At 45.9% G+C, this 12,450-nt stretch overlaps 2 protein-coding genes across 2 annotated transcripts; one reads left to right on the plus strand and one right to left on the minus strand.

The window, feature by feature from the left end:
- Positions 1 to 349: 349 nt before the first annotated feature.
- Positions 350 to 5,872, plus strand: LOC117861488 (fatty acyl-CoA reductase 1). The gene is made up of 10 exons (XM_034745055.2): positions 350 to 829; positions 963 to 1,066; positions 3,742 to 3,941; positions 4,024 to 4,124; positions 4,212 to 4,404; positions 4,493 to 4,654; positions 4,760 to 4,841; positions 4,929 to 5,198; positions 5,324 to 5,451; positions 5,545 to 5,872. The coding sequence occupies exons 1-10, from the start codon at positions 739 to 741 to the stop codon at positions 5,705 to 5,707; spliced, it is 1,494 nt and encodes a 497-aa protein (XP_034600946.1). The 5' UTR covers positions 350 to 738; the 3' UTR covers positions 5,708 to 5,872.
- A 1,739-nt stretch (positions 5,873 to 7,611) lies between these two features.
- On the minus strand, positions 7,612 to 9,017 carry LOC117860045 (xyloglucan endotransglycosylase/hydrolase protein 8). The gene is made up of 2 exons (XM_034743248.1): positions 8,480 to 9,017; positions 7,612 to 8,373 (listed from the first exon to the last, which is right to left on the minus strand). The coding sequence occupies exons 1-2, from the start codon at positions 8,759 to 8,761 to the stop codon at positions 7,789 to 7,791; spliced, it is 867 nt and encodes a 288-aa protein (XP_034599139.1). The 5' UTR covers positions 8,762 to 9,017; the 3' UTR covers positions 7,612 to 7,788.
- Between the last annotated feature and the right edge of the window lie 3,433 nt (positions 9,018 to 12,450).

Raw genomic sequence — 12,450 nt, forward strand, 5'->3', positions numbered from 1 at the left:
TGAATTCGAATCCCACGGAGTGCGCACGCACATATTATACGAGAAAATCGCATGACCGGTGACTTGAGGCAATAAGTGGTTGAAATGAAGTGAACATGATTAATTCTTCGATAAAAATATTTCATCCGATCACAAAGGATATAAGTCCATCGGACATAGACGCACTATCAAATTATGACACTTTGAATGTGGTATCTAAAATATATTATCGTATAAATGAAAAGAATTATATATCTGAAAGCATTTTTGTGATGGATTTAATAATGTCAATCTATTTAAAATTGTAGATGTTGATGGTCAAAATTAAAAGAGATTGACTTGCGAAGATTAACATATATTTGTGGCTTGAGAATGTACTGTGCGTGAGATTACGATTTTTTAATTACCATTTTGTGGCTCATGCATGGCTGCCCAGGCAAATTTCATGCTCTATTTTAGCAAAGATATCAAGCAATAACAGTAAAGCTAATCTGCAAGGAAAAGCTCAGAATTGAAGGACACTTTTTCCTTGTCCGTTCGTGAGCACCTCTACTGCATCTCCCCGCTGTCCTCTGAAACGCGTCCATCTCCTCTTCCCTGTAAATAGATGGTCGGTTTATTCTCGAGGATCCGTCCCAGAGCTACTAGCACTACTACTCAGACTACCTAACACCCACCGGGCAGTCTTTAACCACAGAGGACATAAATCTCAGAAACTCTTAAAGACCGCAAACAGAAAACACACACACACATTCAACGATGATTGGTGAACTGCGTGCTGATGCTGTTGTAGGGTACTTCAGGGGCAAGAGCATCCTGATCACTGGTTCAACTGGCTTCCTAGGGAAAGGTACGTCTCCATGAACTCATCTGCCGTTACCAGTAGTCTTTCAGGTTGCGCAGCGCATCTTCACAATGAATAGTTAACAATTTTAAGTGGGGGGTGCTTGTTGCTTATTCTTTTTGGGTTTCTGTGTATGCAGTGCTCGTGGAGAAGATACTGAGAGTTCAGCCCGACGTGAAGAAGCTCTTCCTCCTAATTCGAGCCGCCGATGTTGAGTCTGCAAAGCAGAGGGTTGAAACTGAGGTGCAAATACTTGTACCCTTCCTTCCATATCACACTTTTTGAAGTTGTATCCAGTCTAACTTTGCTTCCTGATGCAAACTTGTTTTGAAAATCATTATTCTCCCTATAAGGACTCAGGAAACTTGTGTATGAAATCTTTGAACAAATGCAAATTTGCTGTCCTCTCTCCACCACTGTGCCGGTGCATATCTTATATTAAGCAATTCACGCCACATGCATGCACTACCCTAGTCTTGCTCACGCAAGACGAATGGGAATTGGCAACGGAGGTGGTAGCCTAAGAATAAAGTATTATACAAGTTAGCGAACATGTTTTGTAGATATGCCTAGCAATTCAGCAAAAGTTTCCTTCCTGTTGAAATTTTATATGCCTGTCTTTCATCAACTGAATTAATTGTGTGGCTATATAAGATGAGTAATCATCAATCACATGTGACAATGGGAATTGCTAAGGTACACCTAAATAACTATGAACCGTCCATTTAGTTAGATGTGGATAACTATTACCTCTATTACCTCCTAGGAGGTAATAGATGAAATATATATTTGTATATTATTTTATTTTGAAAAATAGGATAAATAGGGAAAATATCTCTATATTAGATATAACTTGCATATATAGCAGATCTAACTTTCATACAACGACGTAACGTGACACATTGGTGAGATGCAACATTTTTTCACAATGTTTTTCTTATAACATAAAAAAATAAAACGTGATCCAGATGTAATTTCTCGCATCATTTTGTTTGTTTGAACATGATGAAATAGACCCTCCTGTTTTGCAACGTGAAAAAATGGTGAGATCCCTAGCGTGATTTTGTTGTAACGTTTTTTGTTGAACACCATCGATAACGTTATTTCTTTTGGGGTGAACAAAGGCAAAAGTCAGGTGTGCAACTAATTCTGGTAAAGAAAAATATGTACGTGACCTACTAATCGTGCCCAATTAAGAAACATAAAATAATTAACATGTCATTAGTTGCAACCGAACGGAATTTAAATAACAATTTTGAGGGATAAAGGTACTCACGGGTCCCCACCACTAGTAGAAAAACGACTTTCCATCCACCCCTTTTATCCCGGTTTAAAGTTGGCCCGGGACAAAAGGTTCACCAACCGGGACTAAAGCTTGGTCACTTGTGGGGGGCTCATCAACCGGGACCTTTTATCCCGGTTGCAAAGACTAGTGGGAAAAAAAGACCCTGAGAGGCCTTTTATCCCGGTTTGAAACACCAACCGGGATAAAAGACCCCCCCTTTTATCCCGGTTGGTAACACCAACCGAGATAAAAGGGTGAAGAGCCTTTTATCCCGGTTTGTAATACCAACCGGGATAAAAGGGGATCATTTATCCCGGTTGGTGTTTCAAACCGGGATAAAAGGGTCCCCCAACGAGGTCACTGGAAGGTGGCTGGAAGGGGATTAAATCCTCGAACCCTTTTATCCCGGTTGGAAACACCAACCGGGATAAAAGGGGGTCTTTTATCCTGGTTGGTGTTTCCAACCGGGATAAAAGGGTCCCCCACGAGTTAATACAAAAGGATAGTATCCCCTACATAGTCAGATGTGGTGTGTAGGTGGGATGGCAAGGAAGCTACGCGCGAGGCTGGAGGTTGTGGGTTTGAATCCCACGAACCGCGCACGCGCATATTTCGCGTGAAAAATCGCGTGACTTGTGACTGCCTCCTGGGAGCTCGGGAATTTTTTTTGACCCCCCCTTTTGTCCCGGTTGGTTTATCCCGGATGCATTTTCGGGATCTTTGCACCCTACCAACCGGGACTAAAGCCCAATTCTCTACTAGTGCACCAACCAGGATCGGTCCTGATAGGTGGGCCCACCCGACCACGCCGTGCGAGCCAAGGCATGAAGATACATGGAGCACAAGTCCGGAGGCCGGGCGAACCAATTCTACCCGGATATTGCGGGATATTTGTTGTAGTCCAACTCAGATTGCTTTCCATGGAACAACCAACTAGGATTAGATCATATCCGACTTGTAACCCTGGTCGTCCGCCTATATAAGGCGGCCAAGTACACCTCGGAGGATAACTCACCTCAACCCATCACACATCAACTCTTCGCATCCCATACCAACAATACAATCCACCAGAGCACATGACGTAGGGTATTACTCTTCGGAGGCCCGAACTTGTCAAAACCTTGTGCCCTTGTGTTACCATTCAAGCTCTTGATCTTGCGATATCCCCCACCTACAAATCTATCACCTGGGTAATCTCTGGTGGACTGCCGGTCACTAAATTCGATAAATTTGCACGTCGGCATACATACACATGCGTACCTGGTCCTCCTACATGCAAGGAAGAGGTGATAACCGGTTGTTTATCTCTTTATTTTCTTTTTAATTATTTTATCTCTCCTGATATTGAGTGGTTCAGATTTAATTTGAACTCTTACCTCCTAGGAAGTAATGAGTGTACCTTAAAAAAAGAACCGATCTCACAGGGTGCAAACGTTAGCTGAATTCAGAATGTCACCAATGGATTAGCTGCATTCAATCTGAAACATATTTTATTCTGAACAATTTAGTGGCAGATGCACAGAGCATAGTTACAAGATTTAACGTACCGTAGATGGAACTGTTTACATCTCCCTAACATTATCACTCTTATTATGGTGGTCTTACTATACAAACTCTGTTTGGTTATTGGTAGGTGACAGGGAAGGAGATCTTTCATGTTTTGAGAGAAAAGCATGGCAATAGATTTGAAGATTTCATCCAAGAAAAAGTCTGTCCACTTGCAGGAGACGTCGTGTATAAGAACTTGGGGCTAGACAATGCCAAATTAACAGAATTATCGAAAGAAATCGACATAATTGTAAATGGAGCTGCAACTACAAATTTCTATGAAAGGTCCGAGGATTTTTTTTCTGTTCACAAATTCTTTGAGATAGCATGTTGTGAAAGTATTTGGTCTAATTTTGTGACTGTGCAGATATGATGTGGCTTTCGACACGAATGTCATGGGAGCCAAGCACATTTGCAAATTTGCAAAGAGGTGCAATAAACTCAAGATGCTGCTACATGTTTCAACAGGTAGGAAGCAACAATCCAATGTTTCAAGTACAGCATTGTGGTGCTCTGTCGTTCTGAATCCATACAACGATTACATGCCCTGAGCAGCTTATGTAGCCGGTGAACAAGAAGGGATACTACCAGAGAAGCCATTCCTGGTGGGTGAAACCCTGAGGGAAGGCGGAGACCTTGATATTGAATCCGAATTAAATCTGATAAAAGAGATCAGGATAGACATGGAAACCAACTGTTCTCCAGAAAAGGTTGAGAAGAGAACCATGAAGGAGCTCGGCCTCAAGAGGTCAGAATGAACTCGATATATGTCTGTCCTAAGCAACATCACAAACCTGACATCTTTCTTGCATAACTATGTGCAAAATTGATCGAAGAGCAAGGGAGTTTGGGTGGCCAAACACATATGTGTTCACCAAGGCAATGGGGGAGATGATTCTGGGGCATCTGCGAGTTGATCTCCCGGTTGTTATCATCCGGCCGAGTATCATAACTAGTATCTTGAACGAGCCATTGCCTGGATGGATGGAAGGGATCAGGTGATCAAAGACGACGAGTTCGCCAGTTGCAGACTTGCAGTCGTCCAATAACTTTCCCTTGGTTTCTTCATGGCAGTATGTAGTGAAAATGGTTGCCTTTCGCAGGACAATCGACTCCTTCATCATCGGTTACGCCAAGCAGGCTTTGTCAATCTTCCTAGTCAACCTCGACTTGATAATGGACGTGGTGAGCTTACAATTACAAAAGCAGCAGAGCAGTGGTGTACATGTTCCATATAGAACTGTTCTTATGTGTATGCTCGTTTTCTGGCAGGTTCCAGGGGACATGGTAGTGAACGCTATGATGGTTGCCATGGCTGCACACTCCGAGGAGCAGGCGCAGCGTATCTTCCACCTGACGTCATCGCTGCGCAACCCGGCACCCTACGCCGTCCTCGCGGAGTCTGGCCACCGGTACTTCCTCCATAATCCACCACGCTCCGGGAAGAACGGCGAGCCCGTGAGGCTGAGCAGGATGCGCTTCTTCCGCACCCTCCCGGGGTTCCGCGCGTACATGGCCGTCAAGTTCAGGCTTCCCCTCGAGGTCATTAGTTGCTTATTGCTGACCTCAACTTCAATTATGAATTGTGATCAATATAATGTGGATTTGGCACACGGAAGCAGACTGATAACTGAATGCTCTTCGATTCCCCACGGCCTGGTCATCAGATCCTTCGCCTGCTGAACATTGCCGGGTGCGGCGCCTTCTCGCGGCGCTACCACGAGCTCAGCCGCAAGTACAGATACGTCATGCATATTGCAGAGCTCTACGCGCCATACGCCTTATTCAAAGGGTGGTAAGTAATCAACTGATTTAAGCGCAGTGGCATTCTGTTTTCTTTTTTTCCATTGTGGGATGACTTACTTGATTTGCTCGGACCATTGTGAAGCTTCGATGACACGAACACGGAGAGGCTGAGGGCGGTGATGGTGAACAATCAGCAGGACAAGAGCAGGGGATATGACTTTGGTTTCGATCCCAAGTCGATCGATTGGGACGACTATTTCTACAGGGTACACATCCCTGGTGTTGTCAAGTACCTCCTCGATTAGACTGACATAAGAGCTTGGAATGAGTACCTTCCATGTATCTTGTGTGTTTAGTGGGTTTGAAATATACCATCCTAAAATGAGGTTTCCGAACAATATCCCGACTACTGATTTGGAATCCAGCACTGCAGTTTGTTTTGGCCGAGCAAGAAATTGATGGCGAGATTATCTGATTGCATTGGCTTGTTTGCTTAAAGCCCGATATAAAAGTTTCATGTGCTCCAGGCAGCGCCCCCAGGCTTGAAACGGTTCCTCTGCTGAAAACGACGTCAGCGCCGCGCTTCAAAAATCGGAGCAGCCCATTCCCACCGAAGCACATGACAAAATGGGGCTGCGCCCAGCTCAAGCATTAGGGCTGTGCCAAATTTGGTTACGATTTGGTTGGCCACGAATGCGCCAGCGCTGGGCACAAAAATGAACGGAGCATGGGCACAACCGCACAAGATTCGGGGCTTCGGGGCGACCCAAGGCCTTGTTTAGGCCTTGTTTAGTTGGCTAAATTGGGAGGTGCCAAATTACTGTGCTGGTACTGTAGCACACTGTAGCGTTTCGTTTGTATTTGTGAATTATTGTCCAAACATTGACTAATTAGGCTCAAAAGATTCGTCTCGCAAAGTACAACAAAACTGTGCAATTAGTTTTTAATTTCATCTACATTTAGTACTCCATGCATGTACCGCAAGTTTGATGTGATGAGGAATCTTCTTTTTGCATAGTGCCAAAGTTGGGAGTTGGGGGTAAACTAAACATGGCCTTAGTTTCACCCAAACTCCCAATTTTGACACTATGCAAAAAGAAGATTCCCCATCACATCAAACTTGCGGTACATGCATGGAGTACTAAATGTAGACGAAATCAAAAACTAATTGCACAGTTTTGTTGTACTTTGCGAGACGAATCTTTTGAGCCTAGGCAACTAAACAAGGCCCAAATCGTTGCCCGCATCCAAACACGTCCATCCATGGCTCCATGCCCACGCTTAATGGCCAAATTTCGGTCGGCTGTCAGCATCGCCAGTCCAAACGCGTTGTAGCAGCCTGCAGGCCCAGTAGCCCCACCATTCTCTTTCTAGCTAATCGCTCCGAAAAATAATAAAAATTCTGCATATCAGCCGGTTCATTTTCGTTTGGTTTTTTCCTTCAGTTGTGAGCGTCGGGGATGATCTGTAAGATTCGTGCACCCTTTGGAACTTCTGTTCAACCGGGCGGGCATCGGTGTCTGCAATGGAAAAGGCAACGCTTTTGGGCATCGTTTTTTCACTGCACTGCGGGTGCTCTTCTTTCCTTTCATCATTTTTTCATTTCTTTTTTGCCATACCGCTTGTCTCCATCATGCTTACTAAAAATTGATATACGGATATCTATCAACATTTTCCCTTCTTGTTTCTTGGCACTTTTGGAATAAGTTTCTACACAAAAGATATATTTTCCCCATCTGTTCGTAATAGTTTCTCTCTCTATCTCACCATATCGTCGTTGTTGGTTCTATAACTCACGGTAAAGATCCTTATGTACGGCAAATTGCAAAATAAAAAAAAATAATGCTTCTGTCGGCTGGTGGAATGTTGAAGCACACATCCTCTGCGAGCACGACGGAGCACGTCAGCAGCCTCCCGCAGAGCGTCCGAACCATGTGCTGACACAGTAGCGGAGAGCCGGAGAGGGAGTGGGCTTTTCGCTTGTTCTAGACGCTTGGCATTGCGGCACATGCCATCTGATGCCCGCCTGGCTGGATCCCCTTCGCGTTTGTCCATTCGGTGTTGACCAGCTCACCTACTCAGTGTCACCCAGACACCCACCTACAACCATGTTCTGTTCACCGGATCGATCTAGCACATGCCACGGCTTGTTGTCGGCGAGCGCACATGAATCTATGGAACCTTAGCCTGGCGTCAGTGCCACACCAGATTTATCAAAAGTTTCGAGTTTATTCCATAAGATTTTTACTCAGTGGCCAAAAAATGATTTTCAGAAATTACATAACTACTGCTGTACCCCGGACACCACTGTGGGCTTTTCTAAGTGATATGCTCCAAAATGAACAAGAACTATCCATGAAAAGGAATTAATCTACAGGGACAAGAATCATTCGCGGCTGCACTCGCCGGGGAACCCCTCCGGGAACCGCCAGCCGTCCTCGCAGTAGTTGTACTGCAAGCAGTTGCGCCTGGCCCAGGCCACGGTGAGGCGGTCCGTGTCGTCGAGCTCCCTGTCCATCCACTCGTTCCGACCGGCGGGGCACGACGGCTTGCCGTGCTCGCTGGCGACGCAGGCGTTGGCGGTGTACCCCCGGTAGGAGACGACGAACGGCGCCGCGGACCAGTCAATGGGGATGTTACCCTTCTCGGTGGCCCAGTAGCTGCCGTCCCACAGAGTGGCGTGCACCGCCATGGGCTTGGCGTCCGGGTAGGGGAGGTCGGCGTAGCGCCGGAACGCGCGCACGGTGACGTCGTCGACGCGGAAGATGATGTTCTTGTCGTTCCAGATGATGGTGTACTTGTGGTAGTCGGCGGCCGGGTCGAACCAGAGGTAGAACTGGTGCTCCTTCTTGCCGTCGCCGCTGGCCCACACGTTGGTGTTGAGCACCGTTGGCGCCCCGCTCGAGTTGCCCATGAACTCCATGTCGATCTCGTCGTGGTCGTCGCCCTTGCCGGTCTCCCCGGACGTCAGCTGAAACAATTATTACCAGTGTCATCATCAGTTGGGTCCGTGCTTAAGATCTATGATGATATATGGAATCGAGTAAAAAGGACGGAGCTGATGATGGATGGCTTACGTAGAAGGATGTGACGGTGCCGGCGGAGTTGCCGGGGACGAGCTTCATCTCGACGCTGAACTCGCCGAAGAGGTACTTCTGCGTGGAGTTGAAGCCGGCGCCGGAGCTCCGGTCGAGGACGAGCGACGCCACCTGCTTGCCCGTAGCGTCGAAGTCGGCCCGGACCTCGCCGTCCGTGGTGAACTCGTCGAGCCAGGCCGACTGCGCCGAGGCCGGCTGGAGGATCGAGAGGACGGCGACGGCGAGCGACGACAAGAGCAGAACCAGAGACCGCCGCGCCATGGGTGTCGGTGGCACGCTGGTCCTTGCTCAGCTTCTAGACTAGTAGCTTGGTCAGTGGGAGTGAGGTTCGTTTGGTGCAGCCGTGCAGCGAAGCCCACGGGACGGGAGGTGGCGCGGCTTTGTAGTGCGAGTGTGACAGGCCGCGTTGTCTGATCCCGCCTGTGCTGCCGCAGGGCGCGTCGCACAAGTGGCTTGCGTTTTGATGAGCGCCGCGCATCTCCTTTCCCTTGTCGGGTGGGCGCGAAGCCTCGGTGTGTCGACGGTGGAGCAATTGGCTGGTTAAATAGTCACGACTTATTATACATAGCATTGGCGACGGGAATCGATCTAGTGATGATGGATGCACAGCAGCTGTCGTTGTTCCCTGACACCGACGAGGTGTGTTCCTCCTCATTCGTCTTTGATGAGTCATCTGTATCTTGCTTGCATGTGTCCTGCCCTCCTCCATCGTCTTCCGTAGCTACCTACCCGCCACTGAACTACTGAAGACGTAACTACCACTTAACCCGTCTCTGCCGGGTGTCACGTAGCTACCTACCCAGCGGTTACTGCCCCGCCACCCGCAGCCGGTGGTACTTTAATGAAGGATCAAGGATGTATGCACGAAGGCTAACGACCTTTCTTGAACTAACCACTTCTAGAGAACTCGGTATTAGTACCGGTTCGTAGACCGTATATCTCCCGAAAATACATTCGGGATTAATCCGTCGAGATAAAAGGGGGTCTTTTATCACGAGTTCCTCAATCGGGATATAAAACTCTCCTTTAGTCCCGGTTTGTAAAACCAACCGGGACTAATGGGGCTGCCATACCGGGTGGTGGACAGACCCCTTTAGTCCCGGTTGGTGTTACAAATCGGGACTAAAGGTTACCTCTTTAGTCACCGTTTGTAAAATAAATCGGGACGAAAGTGCGTGCGTACAACACCATGCAGGCGCCTGCATAGCGTCTATAATTTCGTGCATATCTCACGTACCCCTTTAGTTAACCTTTAGTAGTTGAGAACTTTTTTTTATATAATGAAATCAATCAAACTAGCATTTAAACAAATCAAACAATTATTTAAATGAATCAAACAAGTATTTATACAAATACTATACAATTCTTAGCGTACTCTCTCTATATATATACAAATCTAATTAGCGTACGTATTACATATATATACAAACTAAATCAAAAAATATATATATATATATATATATACATACAATGATCTTCCCATCAAGATGCTGGGAGCGTCTAATTTTCGTCCATCATAATGAAAGTCTCATTGTGAATTTACCACCTCGTCCACCAGAAATCCAATGAGACCTTCACATATTGCCGCTACTCTTTCCTTCTTCAAGAGTACCAATTGAATATTCCACATCTGTAATTTGGATACATATATGTGAATTTTACACAAACAATTGTAAAAAATAAATAACTATTAATAGTTTTATTTTACATACTTTAAATTCGTGCTCCGTGACCTTGATGGTCTTGGGTCCCAATAAATTGTGCCTGTGCTCACAGACATAGTAGCCATATAGATTATCATTCCCAGGTTCCTATCTTAAGCACTGTTGTGGGGAAAAATAATTAAGTTATTAAATATTCATGCTATAGAATATACAAAATGTGCAGACTTCATACGTACCGGGAAGTCTATTCTCCATGTAAGTTTTTCTTTGAATTGACCTGATCTGTCTGCCTTGATGAATTCTCTCCATGCTCTGCGGATTAAAATAATGAATGATATAGTGTTAGGTGAAAATTTAGGAAACAAAATTTTGTAAAGAGATAGAGGTCCAGAATTATTACATGTCTAGCATGTGTTGCACGTCTTGGTACTCCTTCAGATCTCTCCTCAACGAATCGAAGACAGTGACGTGACTTTGATTAATGTTAATAATAATGAGGATCCAGTGGGAGCTGCGTACGTAAATATTCATATATATTAGAGGTAACTAACATTAATCAGGTAAGGAAAAAAACGAATATAGACGGTATACACACACTTACTTGAAGTTGTATGGAAGTAGTATGTGATCCTTTAATTTTTGTCTGTCTAAGGAATTGTATACTGCCAGCAACGTTTTGTTTGGAAAATCTCGTATCTAGGCTTGGTTCACTATGGATGGATCCATGAAGCCAATATGGAGGTACGCTTCATGTCGACACGTCCGAATTAGCATCCTACATAAAATGAAAAACGAAATTAATTAGTACAGCGATGCATGCAAAAAAAATGATATGAGCCAAAATTTACATGTACATATAAACGGACACTTACAGAGTCCAGACGCTCATCAGAGAGACGTCTAGGGCACCATGATGGTACACTTCGTATATATCCTTGAATCGTAGCCACAGGACTGCCTCGCCTTCGCCGTGAAAATCTATCGGTTTTATCTTAAGGCCCAACATCTCCCTCTCGTCGGCAGACAACTTCATGTACCATTGATGGAATTCGTACATCTTCATTGATAGCTTCTTTAGCAAATCATGGCTAACCATAGACTTGCCTAGCTCAAAGGTCAATTTCGGTTCACTTGGCGGTACAGCTGGCAGGTCAACTTTTTTCCTTTTTTTTCTTCTCATCAACCTTTACTAATGCCCATTCATAGTTCAATAGTAGTGGTTGACTCTTCTTGGCTTGTTCTTGCGCCTTGATGAATTTATATAATTCTCTTCGATCAACTGGCGGTGGCTCCATCTCCCTTGTTTTTCTTAATTCCCTCTATTCCCTCAACCACTCACTAGCTTGCACTTGGATTTTGGTCCAGCGTTCCTCATGAGTCATTGCCTCCCAGCGTTCCTCATGAGTCACCTCAGACTCTTTTGTTTTCTTCTTATGCTGTCTTGGCTTGGGAGGCGATAGTCGCGACTTCTTAAATGGTGCTCTTAGTCCCGACGAAGGTGATCGTGGAGGGGTGTTGTTGTCGTCGTCGTCGCTCCAACCACCAGGATGTGGTGGAGATGGAGACCTTGATCGTGGAGCAGTTGTGGTGGAGATGATGGTCTAGATGTTTGAGGAGATGGTCGCTGCTGTGGATTTGCGGAGAGTGGTCTTGAGCTCTGAGGAGGTGCCTCCACGCCGGGGACGATGATGTAGCGTTTGCGCCATAGAATGACCCCGTGAACCACTTCTCCTAATGTTGTTGATCCGTCGCCTGTTGGGAACTTGAGCTCTAGACGGTCAAATTGGCTATCAGGGATTCTCTCTACGCCAACACTGGCATAGCCAGGTGGAATCTTCATGCCATGGCATGTATGATTTGGCAGGATTGGCAATGCACTCCCATACGCCACCTGGATATACAAAAGAAATGAAGTTCTTAAACTTCAAATTGCCAAAGCACTCCCGAGGCTCCGGTGCATAAATATTATGTATATATACGTACCTTAATGCTGAGGTTGCCGATCGGTGTATGCAGCTCACATGTGGTGCATTGCGTGATGGCATCCACAGGGAATAGTTGCTCTTCCACGGGTAATCCTGGCGTATGTGGCTCATGGAGCCCTGTGGACGCACAGCTGCTGCTCCTGAGGTGTTGAGAAGGGCTACCAACTGCGTCGACCATTCGTCTACTGCCTCCCTCGTGCATTCATACTTCTACAGATTGCAGCTTGGATTCTATCGTGCGCCTCCACCTCTCATCCTCTTGCTCCTTTCTTTGGTTCTGGCTTGTGTACATGTCCAACTC

The sequence above is a fragment of the Setaria viridis genome, chromosome 6 (assembly GCF_005286985.2).
Source record: "Setaria viridis chromosome 6, Setaria_viridis_v4.0, whole genome shotgun sequence".
Taxonomy (NCBI): domain Eukaryota; kingdom Viridiplantae; phylum Streptophyta; class Magnoliopsida; order Poales; family Poaceae; genus Setaria; species Setaria viridis.

Excerpts from the sequence above, each read along its gene's own strand:
- LOC117860045 (XM_034743248.1), bottom strand. The coding sequence starts at position 8,761 with ATGGCGCGGCGGTCTCTGGTTCTGCTCTTGTCGTCGCTCGCCGTCGCC. Across the intron at positions 8,374-8,479 it reads GCACCGTCACATCCTTCTAC|CTGACGTCCGGGGAGACCGG; the intron begins GTAAGCCATCCA and ends TAATTGTTTCAG.
- LOC117861488 (XM_034745055.2), top strand. The coding sequence starts at position 739 with ATGATTGGTGAACTGCGTGCTGATGCTGTTGTAGGGTACTTCAGGGGC. Across the intron at positions 4,405-4,492 it reads AAGGAGCTCGGCCTCAAGAG|AGCAAGGGAGTTTGGGTGGC; the intron begins GTCAGAATGAAC and ends AATTGATCGAAG. Across the intron at positions 5,452-5,544 it reads TACGCCTTATTCAAAGGGTG|CTTCGATGACACGAACACGG; the intron begins GTAAGTAATCAA and ends ACCATTGTGAAG.